Genomic DNA, 21,440 nt, shown 5'->3' on the forward strand with positions numbered 1-21,440 from the left:
GATCATCTCCTATTTGGGAAATTCCCTGGCTTTTTTCTGGCCCACGTAGGACCAGTCTGGATAGTTGGCCTTGGGGAAGATTTGACGTTTTCATCCCCAAAAAGTTTTTGATTTGAGTTTCTACTGAAATGAGGCTGCTTTTTATGTTGTATTTTAATCTTGGTTTTATGTTATGTTAATCTATTTTTATATACCTGGTGTTAGCCGCCCTGAGCCCAGTCTTGGCTGGGGAGGGTGGGGTATAAATAAAACTTATTATAAATAAAACTTATTATTATCATCTTGCTTTCAGGCCAAGGGAGCTGGCGTTTGTCCACAGACGGCTTTCCAGGTCATGTGGCCAGCAGGACTAAGCCGCTTCTGGTGAACCAGAGCAGCACACAGAAACACCATTTACCTTCCTGCTGGAGCGGTACCTATTTATCTACTTGCTCTAGTGTGCTTTCGAACTGCTCGGTTGGCAGGAGCTGGGACTGAGCAACGGGAGTTTACCCTGTTGCGGAGATTCGAACCACCGACCTTCTAATCAGCAAGCCCAAGAGGCTTAGACCAGGCTTCCTCAACCTCAGCCCTCCAGATGTTTTTGGCCTACAACTCCCATGATCTCTAGCTGGCAGGACCAGTGGTCAGGGATGATGGGAATTGTAGTCCCAAACATCTGGAGGGCCGAGGTTGAGGAAGCCTGGTTTAGACCACAGCGCCACCCGTGTCCCCATATTCTCAGAAAGCCCTTCCTAGTGTTTCTGCCCCTGCCTGGCTGGCATTAGGGGTTTCACTGAAGTCTCCCCAGTGGGGCTTGAGTGGGTGAGCAGGAGCCCCTCGCTCATTAAATCAGGAGCTATTTCATGCTTCCTTCAATATGCTGAGGGTTTGGTGATAACCTGCAATCATTAAATAAATCAGGCTGCTTCAGTTTCCAGCCAGTGGGAAAAAGATTCCATTTCCACCCTGGATCTCTGCCTAACATCAATCTACAAATGGCTGACATTGAATCTGCTCCCCTGAGGAATAGCCCCACTGATCCTCTGCACCAGTTCCAGTCAGGCTGGCAGACAGCAGTCCTGAACACCCTCCAGAAACTGGGTTTTGCCCCTCAAGCCCTTCTGAGTCTGGGCTTGGGCCAGGCAAAAGCTACAGTCAGGCAAAGAATCATAAACACCGAGAGACAACGGGACTGCTCAAGGTGCCCTGACTATAAAATTGGAAAAATCGAGAGAGATCTAGCCGCACCGGCAATATATCTCTTCTTTCTCGTATCTAAAAATGCAAGAAGGGCCTTTACGCTCGCCGGAAGCTCGGCTCTGCCCTCGCCGGTCCTGGAAGGCGCCTTTAGAAAAGTCCCCTATGCTCAGAGACTTTGCGCCTGCTCATTGGGGGAGATAGGAAGCCCAGAGCACTTGTTCTTTAGATGTCCCTTCTATGAAGAGGCACCGAGTGAGACCGTTGATCCCCTGCTGGTGAGGCTCGCTGACCTCCCGGAAAAGCAAAAAGTTGACCTTTTCCTGTTAGGCAAAGATCCCGGATGGTGGCCAGATTCTGTGTACAGACCTGTAGACGCAGACCATCTCCCAACTCAAACTAGTTCGTGAACAAAATCCCCAAACTCGGTTCTATGGGTGACTCCGGGTCAGCGCCCTGCGGTAGTTTATTGTTGTACATTGTTTTTTAACTTATTGTTGTACATTGTTTTAATTGTTTGTTTTCCTTCTGTGACTGTACCCCCAAGTGTGTTTTATAAGCTGGTCTCCGGCCGTAATAAATTATCTATCTCTCTACCCTGGATCTCTGGCGGGAGGAATCCCATCTCAAGAGTTAAGGGAAGAGGGAGAGGTCAGGGACTTCTGGCCTTGAATTAACTAACCAGCTAACTTAATGAACCAATTAATTAATGGCTACCCCACCCTTGCTCCCAGAGGATCTAGGGAGAGAAAGAACAAGAGGAAAAGCATCAGGCTATTATAGGATGGGGGGGGGGGCTTGTTTTTCAGCCCTCCAGACCCAGACAGGCAATACACAAACCAGGCAGCTTTGAGAAATCCATTGTCAAGGCTGATGGCTTTGGAAAGCCGGGGAGATTCCCTTTTCCCCCTCCCACCTGCTGGTCTCATTAGCACCTGATAATCAGAGCATCCTGTGCAATAATTCCATTGGGAGGGGGCCAGGAGGGGGGGGAGAAGAGAAGCCTCCACTTTGCTTACAATACAGTTTTAAAAACCCACTGTATCCTTAAAGTATAGAAACTCTCTGGAAATTACTTATTGCAGGAGGGGGGAGACCCATAAGTCGTAAGTCTCTGGGTGCAGAATCACAGAGCTGGAAGGGACCACATGGGTCATCTAGTCCAGCCCCCCCCCCTGCAGTGCAGGAATCTTTCACCCAACATGGGATTCGAACCCGTGTCCCAGAGAGTCTCATGCTCTATCAACTAAACCGTGCCTGAAACCTTATAATTGCCGAGATCGCCTGCAGGAGCATCGCTAATCGTTCTCCGTGTTGGCAAAGCTCATTTGACAACCAAGAGAAACAGAGCCTTTGGGTCATGGGCCCAGTCCTGTGGAACTCCCTGCCACTGGAGATTCAGCAGGCGCCTCCTGAGCCAACCTTTTAAATGCCTGCTGAAAACTTCTCTATTCCGCCTGGCCTCTGCTGGCACTTAAGAGCACGTCCCCCACATTCGTCAACTGAAATCTGATTAAAATTTTGTTATGGTTTTTATTGTATGGTTCTTTGCATTATTATAAACCACTTTCATTTTTTTTTAGGGCACAGTGGTATACAAATATTTTTATAAATAAATAAATTCTGGTCCTCTCTACTCAGTGTGGTGAGATTTTATTTCATATAGTTTCAGATTTACAGGTGTCTCTCCCAGCGCCGTCTAGAGAAATACAGATGTCATGATCTTAGATTGGGTGCTATTATTTAATAAGTTTAGATTTTGTACAACCTACCTTTGGTCAGATAGATTATGAACCGTTCTTGCTATTGATCATTTGTCTTTATGATTCTATAATGATATGAAAACCAAAAAAAAGTTATGCCTTCATTCATTGGCTGAAAATGTTGAAAGGGTAGATTAATAGAGTCAGGTAGGTAGCCGTGTTGGTCTGACGGGTTCGAAATAAATTTTAAAAATTAAAAAATTGTCCAGTAGCACCTTAGAGACCAACTAAGTTTGTTCTGGGTATAAGCTTTCGTGTGCATGCACACTTCTTCAGATACACAATTTGAATGAATTTAATAAAATTAATTAAAAACTACTCATATGCCACTATTTCATAGAAAATGATCAAAGTGGTTTAGAAAAAATGCATAAAGCAACGCAATAACAACAATTAAAGGAAGTTAAATCAGACATCAATTAATCCATGGTGGAGGATGTACTCTTAAATGGCCTGGCGGGATAGAAAAGCTTTTAGCAGGCCTGTAAACATTGGCACAGAAGGATGCCTGCTGAATCTCCAGTGGCAGAGAGTTCCAAGGGCCTGGGCCTATAGCAGGAACGGCTCAGTTTCTCATTGTTGTCAAATGAGCCTCACCAACTCAGGCAATGACTAAGGAGGCTCCTGCAGGTGATCTCAGTGACTGAGCTGGGATATTAATATTGTTTTTAAAATATACTGCCTGTCATCCGAAGTCCCCAGGGCTGTCTTGGACCAGCTGGGGGGAAAGAGACCTTATGGGGAGGTATATTCAGGTCTGCTGCTGTTAAACTTTCCAACTTTGCTTTATGGGGCTGGAGAGATATCTAGGGGCCGAAAGCGACTCCTGGCCCCAATACAAGCCAAAGGTTCTCCCTCCTGGCCTGATTAATGAGCAGCCCCCCCTCAAATTAGTGTTGTGTGCTTGGCTAATGTGTCCTTTTTAAAAAGCTGGGGATTTTCACCCCCTGGTAACGATGTGGGAAATCTCACAGGAGCCAGCAAGCTGGGCCACCTGCGCTGGAGAGATGGGGCAGAGACCCAGGGGGGCTTGTCTTGCCGCAGGAGGGGGGCCAGGCCTGCCCCCACCCCACCCCACCTTGGAGGAAGGAAGGGGGAGAGGCTGTCCCCCTTCATTCTCCTCCTTTTGGAGAAGTTAGGGGAGGCAGAGGAGACCTTCAAGCAACAAGCCCCGCTTTTTATAAACAACAACTCTCCCCCCCCCCCCAGCAAAGTGTCCAGGAGTGAAAAGCATTTCCTGGTGGTTCAGCCGAAAGAATAGGGGCGCATTAACATTCCAGGCACCTTGACAAGAGATGAAAGAGGACCAAGGAAGCTGCCTCTCTTGGCTCCAGATGCTATGGTGAAGGGACGCCTGAAAGGAGCTCTGTTTTGCTGCAGGATGACAAAGATGCTCAGGCCACTTCAAAGGCTTCTAATTGATGCTAATGACTATTAGATGGAGCGGGGCCTTGTTCCCCATTGAGGAAAGGAGAAGAGAGCATTTTACAATCCCCGGCCAGTACAAAGCCCTATTTGGCCCACCTCCCCATTGCGGAGTTCCTCCCCCCCAAGAATGTCCCCCCCCCAATCCCAGATTTTGCCTCCCCCCAGCAAGGCACCCAGCTGGTAGCATCCACCTTCTTGGCCCATGAGAAATTTCACACCTAGCTTGCCCCCCTTTCTCTCCATCCTCCCGGCCCCCCAGACTCCCCATGGAGAAGGGGCAGGGAACAGGTGCCCTCAGCAGCCAGGAGGATAAAGATGTCCTGGCAGGGTGTGTGTTTGTTGGGGGGGGGGCGTTTTCCAGGGCATTTCCGCAGCCTCCCAGCACCTGCACCTTGTGACCTAGAAGCAGCATTCTGGAAGACCGTTGGGATGTGGGGCACATCTCGGGTCAGGACAAGGTCCCTGGCACCCCTAAAATAAATATTGGTGCTACAAACCATCGCCTGAGGTTGCTTTTGCGGTTGGGGCATCTTTTATGGGTGTGTGGGAGAGATCAAGGGGCTCACAAAGTTCTGCTCCTTTAATTTACTTGTGCATTTTTCTAATCTATGGGTTGTGCTGAAGAAGATTCCAGCAAACAGATTATCCGGGATCACTGTCCTGCGCTGTTATTCACTAACTACTTCGGCACCTGAACGCCTAGAAAGTTTGACCGCTCAGCCCACAGGACAGCAGCTATTACTTTGTTTCAGCTATAGACTTTGTGTACTTCTACAGACTTTCAAAGATCGACAGACATGTGTTCATTTGATTTCAAATATCTTAGAGAATTTACAAGCGTACACATTTTGTTGTTGTACTAAAACATGTATATTATGCAGTAAGAATTGCAGTGCTATCTAGTATACTGGTCTGTGTGTTGCTTGTGCTGTTTGTTGTGTTAAGTTTGCAACACAGGGGTTTGTTGTTCTGTATTGATTGTAAAATGTGGCTTGCATGAAGTTGTATATAAATAAATAAAGAATAATAAATAACCCCATGCAATGTTACTGCTGTTTTCCAGGAACGCTGCAGAACGTGGGGTAAAATCCAGCACATCTCTGGGTTGGTAGCAGCCTGGGGGACTCTGGTGCATCTTCCCAGGGCAGGACCCAATGTCTGAGGTTTAATGGGCCTTACTCCCAGCTGAATAGGTGCAGGCCCGGAGCCTTGGGTTCCTTTTAAGGGCAACATGGTTCTGAACTTAAATATAGAACAGACTGCCCACTATGTTTACAAAAAGGGGACATAAGACCAAACAACATAACACAACTCATTTGTTTGTCAGATTGCTCCATAACCATTAAAAACCCTCTTAGTTCCCTCAGCCGTTATGTTATTGGGGCAGAATACAGAAAAGTGGGAGAGGTTCTTTCGGTTAGGTTTTGTTGTTGTTGAGTCGTTGAGTTGTGTCCGACTCTTCATGACCCCCTGGACCAGAGCACGCCAGGCACTCCTGCCTTCCACTGCCTCCCGCAGTTTGGTCAAACTCATGCTGGTAGCTTCAAGAACACTATCCAACCATCTCGTCCTCTGTCGCCCCCTCCTCCTTGTGCCCTCCATGTTTCCCAACATCAGGGTCTTTTCCAGGGAATCTTCTCATGAGGTGGCCAAAGTCTTGGAGCTTCAGCTTCAGGATCTGTCCTTCCAGTGAGCACTCAGGGCTGATTTCCTTCAGAATGGAGAGGTTTGATCTTCTTGCAGTCCATGGGACTCTCAAGAGTCTCCTCCAGCACCATAATTCAAAAGCGTCAATTCTTTGGCGATCAGCCTTCTTTATGGTCCAGCTCTCACTTCCATACATCACTACCGGGAAAACCAGAGCTTTTACTATACGGACCTTTGTTGGCAAGGTGATGTCTCTGCTTTTTAAGATGCTGTCTAGGTTTGTCATTGCTTTTCTCCCAAGAAGCAGGCGTCTTTTAATTTTGCGGCTGCTGCTAGGTTTTGTTACTGAGCGATTAAGAGAAAGACTGACCTCAAAAGCAAAAAAGAATGAAGAACCTCGCAGCCATTCCTACCAACTTCCTCGATCTTCCCAACAGCCTTGTGAGGTAGGATAGGGTGGGAGTCGGGTGACTGGCCCAGCGCTGGAGGCAAGCAAAACTACTTCTGCATTGAGTTTTGAATGTGAAACTGCACAGTATTTTTGCAGCGCATGACAGCTTGTGCACTAATAAATCTGAGTATTTAAAATACTGCCCGGCTCATTTTGTGGCGCTGTTTTCCATGTGTTCCTTTTTGTGGGAATGAGGGGCCCTATTTGGGGAGCTGCGCCAGGCCCCCCCCCCGCCCTCCTTAATTCAACCTCCATTCATTATCTTCCCGCAATCCCTTTTCCATTAGCTGACTCTTTAATAGGATCACTAGGCAGATCTAAAACCTTGAAATTCTGCTGATAGGCCATTGATGCCTGCAATTCTCAAATGTTAAATGGCTAATTGGCAAACAGAGATCAGGTTTTTGTTTTTCCCTGATGCACTGCAAAGCTTTAGTTATGTGTCTTAACAAGGTAGTGGAATGCTTCTTTGAGCATATCAGTCCCTGGTGTAAATCACCCTAAAAACCAACCAGGTTATGAAACTTTTCTGTGTGATCACACCAGCATTTAAAGCCGCAAGCCAGTGCACATTTTCCTGGGAGTAGGAAACCCCATTGAATGCAAAGAGACAAAAATCTGAATAACTAGATATAACATTGCACCACCTGCCTTGTAGTTCTGGGCACATTTACTTGAGAGTAAGCCCTATTCAGCCTAGCCAGAGGCTTTAATAAGGCTACAAAAATGTTCTGGCCCACTGTGGAAAACAACCTGTCGGTGTTGACACCTTCATAACCATTTTTGTGACCTCAGTTGTTTTTGCTCAATTGTCTCCAATATTCCTAAGTTGCCAGCAAAGACGTCACTGGCAAAGAACAAAGAGGTTGGCAAGAAACGTGGATAATTATTATTTATTTAATGTGTTGTGCTGCCCATCACTCATAGATCTCAGGGAGGTCCACCACCTAAAATTACAATATAGAAAACACAAGATGCATAATAAAAATAAGAACAAAAATAAAACGGTAACACCCGCAACAAGTTTGAATCACCTCTCAGCAGCCTCCAAACACCTCCAGCAGATGCCAAGGCAATAAACAACTATTTTACTTTTAAAAGACAACCGAAGGCAGCCCTGTTTAGGGAAGTTTTTAATGTCCGATGCTTTCTTGTTTTTAATATTTGATTGGGAGCTGCCCAGAGTGGCTGGGGAAACCCAGCCAGATGGGCGGGGAATAAATAAGAAATTGTTATTATTATTACTACACGTTGGGCCCTTACAAAATCCGGATTAGAGCGCAGCGCCTGCATGCTTTCCTTGTGATTCCTGCATTGCAGGGGGTCGGACTAGATGACCCTTAGAGCCCCTTCCCTCTCTGCAATTCTAGGAAAGGCAACCAGGGTGCCGGATGCCAGCCAGGTGGGTGCAGTTAGCACTCAAAGGCCGACTGTTCTGGCCCCGGCCCTTGTTCTGGGGGTGCCACGGGGCCGCAAGTCGCTTTACAGGGCAACTCCGGCCTGCGTTCCGCCAGCGGTTACTCGAAGTAGACCCATGGAAATGCATGCCGTGAGCGCAAGCTTTGCAACACGGGACGCGACAACCACAACATCCAGACGACAGCCCTCCCTTCCTGACTCGCTGGGGGCTGGCGAAGGGGAAGCAGGTCCCTGCCCCGTGGAGCCTACAGTCCGGGGCCGGGAGAAGCAACAGGGCCGTCAGGGCCGCCGTCGGGCTCGCCGCTCGGGACGGAGAGAGGGGGTCTGTCGGGGGCGTCGGGCTGCTGCCAGATTTGCGCGCCGGAGGCGTCTCCTCCGGCCGCCCCGTCGAAGAGAGGAAGCCAAGCCCAACGGCGCGGCAGGGAGCAGCCGGGGGGAGTTTTCCTCGACGGCGCGGCCCCCGGAGGCTTCATCCCCGGCCCGGGCCACGCCCTCCGGGCTGGACGGGGCCCGCCCTATAAAGCCCCCGTCGCCCGCGGCTGGGCCACCTCTCCGGCCCGCCCCGTCGCCAGCATGTTGCAGAGCCGGCCGCTGCTCTTCTCGGCGCTGGGAGAGCCGCCCGTCGAGGCCACCCGGGACCCGGCGCCTCCGCCGCGGAGCCGCTTCGACATCGAGTCGCTGCTGGCCAAGCCGGAGCCGCCCCGTCGGAGCGCGCCCGGGGCCAGCGTCTGGGCCGCCGCCGCCGCCTTCCCGGGCGCCCTCCGGTTCCTGCCGGTCCCCGCCGTCTGCTTGGGCGAGAGGACCCCCGCGCTGCTCCCGCTGCAACCGCGCCAGTGCGCCCCGACCGGCTGCAGGAGGCCAGGTGAGAGCCGAGACGGGGACCCCGGGAGTGCGGGGCAGGCGTGCACGTGGGAACGGGCAGAAGAGCGAGCATCTTGCGGGGGGCAGTGGGTGGACGCTTTTCCCGACGGGGTGACCTCTCAGGATCGTGCTCAGGTGTAGACTGCCTCTGACTCTGAGCCGTCCTGCCTGTAGCCCCTGGGGGCTTATTGCGCAGCCGTCCTGACGAGGGGTTTGGAGCGAGGTTAGAGGACCCGCATGGAATCAAGCGACCCTCCCCACTTCCCAGGGCAATTTCCCCTCTATTTCCTTCTGGCAAGAAAGGGGGAAAGTCCAGGTTTTTGGAAAGGGGTTTCTGGCGCAGGTGTGGTGTCACCTGGGTCACCAAGGTTCATTGCCCCACTTGCAGAGTCACCTTGGGGGCCAGTGATTTTCTCAGCCAAACCTCTACTGAAGGTAATGGGGCCCGTTATATTTCCTGCTGTCCCTTGTCAACAACAAATTGTTGCTGTTTTTTGTGTTAAATATATGCTATATGGTAATTTATGGACCTCATAGGTATCTCAAGCCATTTGCATATAACAAATAGAAGCCCACACAACACAAAACACTGTTGCTGAATGTAGGTTTTCTTTTATATCTCATATTTTGGAAATGTACATTCAGTTTTTTCCCCTTTAAATTATTTTGGGGCCCCCAAGAGAGTGGGGCCCTAAGCTAGAGCTTTAGCTTATGCATAAATTCGGCACTGCCTCCCTTACAGGGTTGTGGGGCGGATTAATTGAGGAGGGGGAGGACCATGTATAGGGCAGATCTCCTCTGAAACGAATGAAGCTTCACGGCCCCAATCCTGGAGGGCCCTGAGAAGCGAATTTAGTCCACATTGCTTAAAGGTTTCGGGTTTGGTAAACCCGATTTGAGTCACATTTTTTGTTGTATGTATTTCAACGTTCTCAAAGTCGGAGAGTCGATAGCCCAGCTGTTGTGAAGGTGTTGTGATCTGTCGGGGTACCACCCCATTGAAGTCTTTCTGGTTGTGAAGGGGTCCCATAACAGTTCAAGGTTCAGGGCCCCCAAAATGTAGGTCTGTTGCTGACACCACCCAGAGCTCCTTTCAGGAAAAGGTGGAATGCAGTGATTAAATAAAAAAGTTCCCCCAACCCTCTTAATTACGTGACATACATTTGCTGGTATGTGCTTGAATCTGCTTTGAAAAGAGTCTCTACTCCAAAGTATTGAGCTGAATGGGGCTTCCCCCAGGTGAGACCATGACTGTAGCAAAAGCCCAACTGGGACTCATTGGGGAAAAGCAGACCCGGCCTCTGGCACGCCTTCCTGGTTGCAGCAATGGCAGCCCAGGGACTGCAGAAGGCGTTGGGGTCCAGGCGGGCGGATCAAATTGCACCGATTCTGCGTCAGTGGTGCTGGCTGCCCATTCCTTCCCAAGCTCATAAGTCAGGCAATGAGTTTATTGTTCTAAAAGGCCAGACAAATTTGGCTCAAAGGGTCCTCAAACCCTAAAGACCTCGAAAGCCCTGAACGGTTTGGGACCAGTTTATTAGAAGGCTGCCCCCATGCCCCTTATGCCCACAGGAGCCAGTCTCCAGCCCCATGGATCATCTGAGAGAAATCAGGTTCAGGGGTGCCAAGGGGATTCTGCAACACTGTATGTGGATTGGGCCCAAGGCATAGATTTGGCATGTGCGTCATGTCATTGGCAAATTCGCATCCTCTTTGGCAGGTGGAATGGAGGGTGTAGGAATAAATCTGTGGCTCAGCATTCCCTGCACTGACTGGCAGCATCTCTGCAGAGTTGTGGGCACTGCTACACTTTCTTCTGTGTTGCCCAATTTATTGTCCTGCAAACCGCCTTGGTGTTGCTTAGAAATGAAAGCTGGCCTGCCAGCGGTTTTACGACAAATAAATCCCAGCGGGCGGGCGCAAATTCCTTGCTGCCGTGTGATTCTGGGGGGGATGTGGGTGGGTCACAGCTTGGATGTCCAGCATCTGCCAGGGCTCATTGCAGGGGGTTGGACTGGATGACTCAAGGGGGCCCTTCCAACTCTACTAGTCTGTGGCTCTATGACCTGCTTTCCCTCCCCCTCAGCTTCTTCCAGCCTAGTCGCTCATCTGGCCCGTGGTGTATTTTTCCTTGACCCCCGTGTCACAAGGATGTCTCCCCCTTTGCCGTTCTAGAGCTGGAGTTTGCTCACTGCGCCCTGGCTGGCTCCCTGGGGGCTCCCCTTTCGTGGCGATCGGGGGGTCCCTGCAAGATGAAGAGGGTGCGCACCGTCTTCACGCCAGAGCAGCTGGACCGGCTGGAGAAAGAGTTCCTCAAGCAGCAGTACATGGTGGGCAACGAGCGGGTGGACCTGGCTGCCACCCTGCACCTCACAGAAACCCAGGTAGGCAGTGCCCCCCCCCCAGCACACACAGCAAGGCCAGGAGCCAGCTCAGCATCCGTCCCCTCCGGCCCTCTCTTAAGAAGGAGATTTAAACTGAAGCACATCCTCCTCTTTCCATGGAGGTGGGGACAGGTGTATCCCTGCTTCAAGGCGTTTACATACTGCCTTCTCTTGTATATTATTTACTACAAAGCTCAATGACGAAGCTCTTTAGTGTGGGAACGTTCAGGGTGGCAGGAGAATCTATATCTTCTATATCTATATAGAGATTTAAAGGAGAACAATTTTGTTAAGCTGTACAGTGGTACCTCAGGTTACATATGCTTCAGGTTACACACTCCGCTAACCCAGAAATAGTGCTTCAGGTTAAGAACTTTGCTTCAGGATAAGAACAGAATTCGTGCTCCGGCGGCGCGGCAGCAGCAGGAGGCCCCATTAGCTAAAGTGGTGCTTCAGGTTAAGAAGAGTTTCAGATTAAGAACAGACCTCTGGAACGAATTAAATACTTAACCTGAGCTACCACTGTATAGTGTTTAAGATATTTGGAAAAATTGAATAAAAATTATTGGGGGAAAACAGGGAGGCAGGAGAGAATTCATTGTTTATTAATATCCTTCCTAGGGATGCGGGTGGCGCTGTGGGTTAAACCACAGAGCCTAGGACTTGCTGATCAGAAGGTCGGTGGTTCGAATTCCCGCGACAGGGTGAACTCCCGTTGCTCGGTCCCTGCTCCTGCTAACCTAGCAGTTCGAAAGCACGTCAAAGTGCAAGTAGATAAATAGGTACCGCTCTGGCGGGAAGGTAAACTGTGTTTCTGTGCGCTGCTCTGGTTCACCAGAAGCGGCTAAGTCATGCTGGCCACATGACCCGGAAACTGTCTGCGGACAAACGCCGGCTCTCTTGGCCAATAACGACTGGACCTAATGGTCAGGGGTCCCTTTACCTTTAATAGCCTTCCTAACTTGCGCTGGCAAGTTCCTTTACTTAGCAGAGTTTACATTCCCCTTTTAAACGCACAGCAGATAGCTGGTTGCAGGTATTATTATATCACTATTATATCACTATTATATTATATCACTATTATATAATTCAGTCTGTTTCAGATTGAATTGTATGCTTCTGTAAGTTCCCTTGAATCCCTCTTAAAAGAATAAAGACACCACAATCTTATTTAAAGTCAATGAAAGAAGTTTACTTACATCAGTTCACAGGTGGATCCCTGAAGGCAGACTTAGTTACAAATATGTACATGTGGATCTGCCCCATATGGGGGAATAATCCCAGCGCTGCTTCTAGCTGAGAGCCAGCAGAGCAGTCCTAACTAAAAGCTGGTCAAACGTAGAAGGGAGTCAAAAAGAGAGGAGGGGTGCTGCGTGACTCGTCCTTTTGTTACCTGGACAGGTAAGGTCACGCCCACCTTTAGTCACCTGCAAAGGAAGGATGCTCCAGCCAGGAGGAACAGGAAGTTTTGACTGGCTGGACCAAACCTTCCCTCGCATGTCTTCTCTAGCACCACAAGGAATGTTGTCCTTGACTGCCTCTCATGGATCACATCCCACATTTGGCGACGAAACGTCGGATTACTGGAGCTCTGAATCACTGATATGTCGCAAGTGGACTCTTTATTGCTGCGTTTGCAATTATTCATGATAAAATCTATTTTGGAAAGAAGAAATGAGCACTGAACCATTGACATATTATTACAAGTGAACACTTTATTTACTGGGTTTGCTATTGTTCGAGATAAAACCTATTTTGGAAACTACTTTTGTCATTTTGATGGACGCTTAGTGTTTGTTTACAGATAGTTGCCTTGGTGATAGGATCTTGTGTCGATTGCAGCAGTCATTGTCTCACCAGCCTGTTCCTTGTTTTATTGTTAGACTCTCTTAAGAAGCGTCATCCTGGATCAAGGAGACACCCAGGGGGTGAAGGGCCTGGAAGCCAGGCCTGATGAGGAACGTTTGAGGGAGTTGGAACCATAGACTCGTAGTAGAGTTGGAAGGAAGCCCACGTCAGACGGGCAGGGGGCATCCTTGCGCACTGATGCTGTCGGGATTGGGACAGGATTGGTTCCTTGCTCGGCCTCCTTCTACTTTCTGCCCTTCTGCCTTGCAGGTGAAAGTCTGGTTCCAGAACAGGAGGATCAAATGGCGGAAGCAGAGCCTGGAGCAGAAGGCAGCCAAGCTCTCACAGTTTGGGGGGCCGCAGCCCATCCCCCGGGGGCTGCCAGACGAGGACGACAGTGGCGAGAACGAGGAGGGGGACGTGGACATCGAAGTCTAGCGGTTGCTGCCCCAGCCGAGGACACCACTTTTGTTTTGTTTTAGCAGAGTTGGCATCTGCCTCCTGGGGAGGCCAGGACTTGATGGCGCCCCTGTGAACACCCCCAGAGCCTTGCCTGGTCCACCTGGCGACTGAGGCGGGTGGTCTGGGCCTTTGGATACCAGTCTTGGTCTTTCTTTGCCTGGCTCCATCGAGTGGCATTCAGCGAAGGGCTTCCGCTAGGACTTTGGGCTGTGCGGCAGAACATTCTCTGTCTCTGTGCACCCCTAAATCTGTTCTGGGGATTCCCCAGACCCCGTGGGCCAGAGCTGGGTGGGGGCAGCAGGGAGAAGAGAGGCAGGGGATTTTGCATTGTGCAGCCAGAAGTCCTTGCGCTAGTGGACACTCTTGGCTGCATTCCTGCTCGCTGCCTCTGCTTCTGGGCACTAATGTGGCACCAAGGAGCTGGTCAGCAGGACACACTGGAGCGTGGAGGCTCTGTTCAACCAGCCAGCCCATATCCAGTCTCAGGATTGTCTTCCATGAAATGATGTATACATTAATCCTGTGGTGGTGAGTTCCATAGGTCAGTTCCATATTGCTGTTCTTTCTCCACGAAAGCACAGCTTAGTTTGGTATTGTGAATGGGCAGCCCTTGCTGTTGGATTTGGTTTGCTCGCCCAAAGCTTTGAGTTATATGCCCAGCCTCCTGAATCTGGTGCCAGGGCAGAGGGCAACAGGGCTGACCTTTGCCCTCCAGGGCAAAAAATGTAGATCTGGCCCTGGAGCTTAATGCAAACCTTGGTGAATGTTTGAAATCTGAATCTAATATCTCAAAGTTTGATTGTAGCCCATTAACATTACATCAGGTCAAACCATTTTCCTTATGTAGCTCAGGTATGTCTGCACTGACCGAAAGCAACTTTCCAGGATTTGAGATGGGGAAGATTCCCAGCCGTACCTGGAAACGCCAGGAGTTGAACCCGTGACCTTTGCATGCTAGCAGATGTTCTGCCACTGAGCCGCAGCCCTAAACATTCCCTTCCTTGCTAGGTTTGCCACCGACTCCGCCGTTTCCTCAGACTGGTGATTCAGAGCCTCTCGGCCGTCTCAGGGTATAAATGATTGTGCCTCTTACTTTCTTAAAAAAGCAGGACATTGCAAAATGGCCGGTCGCGAATCGCGATATTTATTTATATAGCAGTAGCTGCACTTTTTAAAGTAGAAAAAGATATAATTTAATTTATTTTTTCCTCTTGTGTTTTTTGTGTGCCATCGATAAAATCTGGTTTTGTAGGAAAGCAGAAAAATAAAAACTCTATATGCAAATCCTCTTCTGTCCCAGAGGCAACTGTCACGGGAGTCTGTGCGCCAAGCAGCGCTCATGGCTACGATCCGCAGCAGCAGTCCTGCGCACACTGGTGGCAAGACCTGAGTTCCGGGTGCAAGACCTGACTGCCCACGTTGCTCAGGGCTCTCTCTCCTATGTGGGCCAGAGTCACAATTAGCACCGGTTTCTGTGCTACTTACGGGCTGCATCAAAGCCTTTGGAACATGTGAACATGAATGGAGGTTATATCTCTCACTAGACACATACCGGGACGCGGGTGGCGCTGTGGGTTTAAACCACAGAGCGTAGGACTTGCCGATCAGAAGGCCGGCGGTTCGAAGCCCCGCGACGGGGTGAGCTCCCGTTGCTCGGTCCCTGCTCCTGCCAACCTAGCAGTTCAAAAGCACGTCAAAGTGCAAGTAGATAAATAGGTACCGCTCCGACGGGAGGTTAAACGGCGTTTCCATGTGCTGCTCTGGTTTGCCAGAAGCAGCTTAGTCCTGCTGCCCACATGACCCGGAAGCTGTACGCCGGCTCCCTCGGCCAGTAAAGCGAGATGAGCGCCGCAACTGGACCTAATGGTCAGGGGTCCCTTTACCTTTAGACACATACCTGGGCATCCCACCTGGGACTGAACTAGGCACCAGGCAAAGCAGGTCTTCTGCGCCTGAGTTAATGGTCCCACCTGCCCGCCACCACATTTTTTGACTCCCTGTCTTCTCTGATTGATGGGAGCTCTCCAGGATCTCTTGGGAAAGAGAAGGGACCTTTCACATCTCTTGCTACTTCATGCCCTAACTGGAGGTGGTGGGGCTGGCACCTTGGGCAGGCATCCCATGACTTCTTCTGCCTTTGGGCTTTGCTCCTCCAGGGTGCCCTAGGGAGCCACTGTCCTAAGTCAGCCGCTGCCCCATTGTAGTGTCAGGTGCTGCACCGACCCGGAACGGCCATGTTTATGGTCCAAAGAACCTCCACTCGCTCTGGGTCCTGTTGGGCAGGATTGCAGCTGGACTGTCGTTGGCAAGAGGGCAAGGGGGTGACCCTGGATGCAGGCAGGCGGAGTCCAGGTGGGGCCTCCTGTCCACCTGCAGGTCCAAGAGCATCCCTTGGACCATGATAGGTTACCCCCTAGATCAGGCATAGGCAACCTCGGCCCTCCAGATGTTTTGGGACTACAACTCCCATGATCCCTAGGTAACATGACCAGTTGTCAGGGATGATGGGAATTGTAGTCCCAAAATATCTGGAGGGCCGAGGTTGCCTATGCCTGCCCTAGACAAGGTTTCCCAAACTTGGGTCTCCAGCTGCTTTGGGACTACAATTCCCATCATCCCTGGCCACTGGTCTTGCTAGCTAGGGATGGTGGGTGTTGTAGTCCAAAAACAGCTGGAGACCAAGCATGTATGTGCCTCCTTCTCGTCAGAAATCCCAAAAGTGGCTTAAATAAATGTTGGGCTTTTTTTTTCCCTAAAAAGAAAAAGTTAGCCCTTAGCAGTTTAAGTACATTGTCTGCTCAGGGGGCCTCTGCCCACTCCTGGCTGGTTTGCCAGCTGCAGCTGGGGTGACCTCGCACCAGGAGTCTCTCCTCTGCACACCTCCCAGCTGCATTCCTGCAATGTGCTGCTCTGTGGGGGCCTTTCTTCACAGTCTGGTCTGCTTCTCACCCTGTAGGCAAGCACACGATTGTTCCTGATTTCAGTTACCCACCTCATGGCAGTTGGCGTTAATTCCCTGCCCTCTGTTCTTTAGCATACCCAAATACTTTCTTGCATAGCTGTCAACGTTTCCCTTTTTTAAAGGGAAATTCCCTTATTCCGAATAGGATTCCCCGCAAGAAAAGGCAAGAGTTGACAGCTATGCTTTCTTGTGGGTAAAGTATAGCCAGCTGTCTTTAAAAATGAAATTGAAATCCTCTGGGCTGGGATCGCCCTTTCCTGGGAAAGAGAAGGCATGTTTCTGTTCCACAATGGCGCCAGCAGAGGGCTCTCTTTACCTGCGAATGCATCCCAGATGTGCAATTGGGCCTTTGCAGCTGGAAAGCGTCTCCCACAAGCTTCCACAGAGACAGATGCCATGATCCTGGAATGGAGGAAAAACACGGCTAGGAACTGGCTGGCAAATGTGTTTGACACTCGGCGGCGGGGGGGGGGGGCTTTCTAACCATCCACAATATCTCAAGGCCTGCCTCTCCCCATATGACTTACCCTGACCCTGAGATCATCTTCTGAGGCCCTTCTTTGTGTGCCGCCTCCTTGAGAGGCCAGGAGGGTGACAACACAAGAACAGGGCCTTCTCTACAGTGGCTCCCTGTCTGTGGAATGCTCTCCCCAGGGAAGTTCGCCTGGCACGTTCATTATACATTAGGCGCCAGGCAAAAATATTCTTTTTTAACAAGGCCTTTGGCTGATTTGATTGACATCCTATGCCCTTTTAAAATGTGGGTTTTTTTTTGGAATTATTATTATTATTATTTTATTTATACCCCGTCCATCTGGCTGGGTTTCCCCAGCCACTCTGGGTAGCTCACAACATATCTAAAAACATCAAGCATTAAAAACTTCCCAATACAGGGCTGCTTTCAGATGTCTTCTGAAAGGCAGATAGTCGTTTATTTCCTTGACATATGATGCGGGGGGGGGGGGGCGTTCCACGGTGAGGTTATTGGGTTGTCGTTTTTATTTTGATTATGGCTTTTGTGGTTTTATATTCTGATTTTATTCTGTGAACCACCCCAAGTCCTCCGGGTATAGGGAGGTATAATAATGATAATAATAATAATAATAATAATAATAATAATAAACTGCATAGGCTAATTCAGAACATGAAAGCAGCCTCCCCCAGTCTGATGACCGTCAGATGTTTTGGATGACGACAATGATCACATTCCCTGGACAGCGCAGCCCTATGACGCTGGGGCTGATGGGAGTTGTAGTTCATAGCATCCCGAGGGGTTGAGGTTGGCACGATTCAAGGGACATGGTGCCAAGTGGGAGGAGATGAGGGCTGGGCTTCTGGGGGGGGGGGGCTGGGGAGTCGGAGGCTCCTGTCCCCTGAGCCACATGCAAAAGGTTGAAGCATTTGGGTCTGTTTAGTTTGCAGAAAAGGCGAGGTGGAGGCAACGTGACCGAGGTTTATAAAGTTGTGTGTGGCCAGAGAGGTTTTCCTCCCTCTCTCATAACCTTAAAAGTCATGAACATCTAGAAGAAGGAGCCTCGACAAAAGATGATGGGATGCAAAAACTCATGGACTATGCAGAAATGGCGGAACTTCCCGGGAAAATAAGAAATTAACACGACAAACTTTTTATTTAAAAAAATGGAAATGGTTTGTTGAATACAGCATGTACAAATAAATTGCAAATAGACATTGGCAGGATCATTGTAGCAACCTGCAGCTTCAGAAGAGTAAATAATTAAAGCAGACGAATAAAGGAATAGGTTAATTTAGAATATGCAGGAAATGATAAATATAAATGGAAGGAACTGCAGAAAGAGGAGGAAGGAAGCAGAGGTTTGAAATGTTAAAATGATGGTAAAACTATCGAAATGTATATAATACTGAAAATAATAGAAGAAGAAGTTGTGAACATCAAATGAAGCAGAATGTTGGAAAATCCAGGGCAGATACAAGAAAGACCTTCCCCAGGCAGGGCAGAGTTAGCCTGTGGAACTCCCTCCCACCAGGGTATCTTGGAAAGAGGATCGGACAAATTCCTGGTGGAGGAGAGGGCCCTGTGAGAACAGGATCCTGAACTAGGTGGGCCATGGGCCTGATTCTGCAGAGCTCTTCTTACTTTCCTGTGGGGCCACCTGTCCTGGATGCTTGCAGGGGCTTGGACTCGATGACCCTGCGGATTCCTTCCAATTGTATGATTGGCAGGCAGAGGGCCTTCTTGGTGGTGGCGCCCGCCCTGTGGAACGCCCTCCCACCAGATGTCAAAGAGAACAACAACTACCAGACTTTTAGAAGACATCTGAAGGCAGCCCTGTTTAGGGAAGTTTTTAATGTTTAACAGACCGCTGTATTTTAATACTTTGTTGGAAGCCTCCCAGCCACATGGGCGGGGTATAAATAATAAATTATTATTATTATTATTATTATTATTATTAGATCCTTTCTGCGCTCAAAGCTCTCCAGTCTTGCCATTGCTTTCAATGAGTTTGCTTCGCCCAGGCCTGGAAGGGGGTGGGGTCTCACCTTTGTCCTTCTGCAGGAGCCCCCCTGCCCCTAACCAGGGCTCTTGGGCCTCCCCACGGCTCCCGGGACACCAGCTGGGCCGGCCGGACACAGAGGGGGCGCCTGGTCCATCTGTCCGGTCTGGAAAGTCATTGCCAAACGTGGCGAGGAGACGCCCTCGGAATCGAGAGCTGGGGATTTCCAGGCTTATTTGTCAACAGCTGCCCCCCCCCCCCATTGCCGCAGCCCCTCTTAATCTTGGCTACAATTGCAGTTTGCTGTGCAAACAGATCTTGGCGCAGCATCCGAAAGAGGTCACTTAAAGCCGCCCAGAGGAATGCCGGGTAATCTGGCGAGTGAATCATGGCATCACTAAAGCAGGATTGAGGCGATTTTCGGAGCAATTGCCCTTCAATATCCCTAATCCTGGGCGCTGAATGGGGTCCTTAACTCTCTATATTATTCCAGCGTTATTCTCTATTGATTGACTGTTAGGAAGGCTCGGAATGTAAATAAGAGTTGTGTGCAGGAGAATCGCCCGGCCTGATTGCTTTCCTCCGAGGGGCCGCGGCTCCTGTCAGTCTGGCCAGGCCAGCTGGGGCCGGAAAACCACAGCGGGGGCCAGTGCCACCCCTTGCCCAGCTCTCCCATGCCAGGCCCAGGGGGCTCCAGTCTGCCCAGTGCCATGGAAGTGGGGCAGGGTCAACTGAAAAAGACTGGAAAGCCTTCAGATGGAAGTCACTGCATAAGATAAGAAAGTGTGTTATATGCTTTTTGGAAATTATTTGTAAAAACCAATAAAACATATTTATAAAAATAAAGAAGTGGGGCAGCTTCGGGTGCCTCTGCTGGGCAGAAAAGGAGAGCCTTGGCCTGGGAGGGGGCTGGCCTGATTGCAAGAGGAAACGGAAACACTGGTCTGGTTTCCGCACGTCCGTCCTTCGCTGGAGATGCCTCCACTTTTGATCAATGTGCCTTTTAATAGAGTTGGAAGGGAACACCAGGGGTCAAGCAGTCCAGCCCCTGCAAGGCAGGCAGTGTGGTGTAGTGGTTGACAGTGTGGTGTAGTGGTTAAGAGCGGTGGACTCGCAATCTGGGGAACCGGGTTCGTGTCCCCGCTCCTCCACATGCAGCTGCTGGGTGACCTTGGGCCAGTCACAGTCTCCCAGCCCCACTCACCTCACAGAGTGTTTGCTGTGGGGGAGGAAGGGAAAGGAGAATGTTAGCCGCTTTGAGACTCCTTCGGGTAGCGATAAAGCGGGATATCAAATCCAAACTCCTCCTCTTCTTCTTCTTCTTCTTCTTCTTCTTCTTCTTCTTCTTCTTCTTCTTCTTCTTCCTGCTGCTCCAGAGGGCAGGACCCGAGCGGACAGAGTCAAATAGCCAGGAGATTCCGGCTAAACACCCGGAAGAACTTTCTGACAATGTGAATTGGATGGGAGTTACCTGGGTCTTCTCTCCCCCCCCCTTTTGAAGATGGGGACCACCTTTGCCTGCCTCTGCAGGGACTTCACCTGTCCTCCATGAATTCTGAGAGACTCCCTTGGAAGGTGGCGGCCTCTCCTCCCTCGGAGGCTTCGAAGCAGAGATGGGATGGCCGTCTGTCAGGGGTGCTTCAGCTGTGATTCAGGCCTCGCAGGGGGGTGGACTGGATGAACCTGGGGTTCCCTCCCCATTCTATGATTCTACCTGCCAGCCCTCCCTGCCGGTCTCCTCTCCGCAGTGTGATCTGACCCTGGAGGCAGAAAGGGCCCCCTCAGACCGGCCTCTGCATCCCTGGGGAGGCTTAGAGCAGGGGTCAGCAAACTTTTCCAGCCGGGGGCGTTGTTCTGTATGGGACAATGACAATAAAGATTATCATATCATATACATTAGGGGACGCGGGTGGCGCTGTGGGTTAAACCACAGAGCCTAAGACTTGCCGATCAGAAGGTCGGCGGTTCGAATCCCTGCAACGGGGTGAGCTCCTGTTGCTCGGTCCCTGCTCCTGCTGACCTAGCAGTTCGAAAGCACGTCAAAGTGCAAGTAGATAAATAGGTACCGCTCCGGCGGGAAGGTAAACGGCGTTTCCGTGCGCTGCTCTGGTTCGCCAGAAGTGGCTTAGTCCTGCTGGCCACATGACCCGGAAGCTGTACGCAGGCTCCCTTGGCCAGTAAAGCGAGATGAGCGCCGCAACCCCAGAGTCGGCCACGACTGGACCTAATGGTCAGGGGTCCCTTTACCTTTACCTTATACATTTTTAAAATTTCTTGCTTAGGACTGCTTTTGTTATATTTTTGCAATGATACAAATCTTTTCTTGCCATATGCCGTCTTGACTGGGTCTGAACTCTGGGAAAGCATGACACTCCCTCCAACATTTCTCCCATGAAAATATTGACATAAGGAAAAGGGGGGCATTCTGGGATCAAATCAGAAACCGGGACGGCTTGGCAGGGGGTTGGACTCGATGACCCTTGTGGTCTCTTCCAACTCTATGATTCTATGATTCTATGATTCTATGATTCTATGATTCTATGATTCTATGATTCTGTAGAT

At 50.1% G+C, this 21,440-nt stretch overlaps 1 protein-coding gene across 1 annotated transcript; it reads left to right on the forward strand.

The window, feature by feature from the left end:
- Positions 1 to 7,831: 7,831 nt before the first annotated feature.
- On the forward strand, positions 7,832 to 15,206 carry LOC310685092 (homeobox protein not2-like). The gene is made up of 3 exons (XM_083456716.1): positions 7,832 to 8,749; positions 10,924 to 11,132; positions 13,251 to 15,206. The coding sequence occupies exons 1-3, from the start codon at positions 8,461 to 8,463 to the stop codon at positions 13,416 to 13,418; spliced, it is 666 nt and encodes a 221-aa protein (XP_083312842.1). The 5' UTR covers positions 7,832 to 8,460; the 3' UTR covers positions 13,419 to 15,206.
- The last annotated feature ends 6,234 nt before the right edge of the window (positions 15,207 to 21,440 follow it).

Source organism: Podarcis tiliguerta, assembly GCF_965153285.1.
Source record: "Podarcis tiliguerta genome assembly, chromosome: 9".
Classification (NCBI taxonomy): Eukaryota; Metazoa; Chordata; class Lepidosauria; order Squamata; family Lacertidae; genus Podarcis; species Podarcis tiliguerta.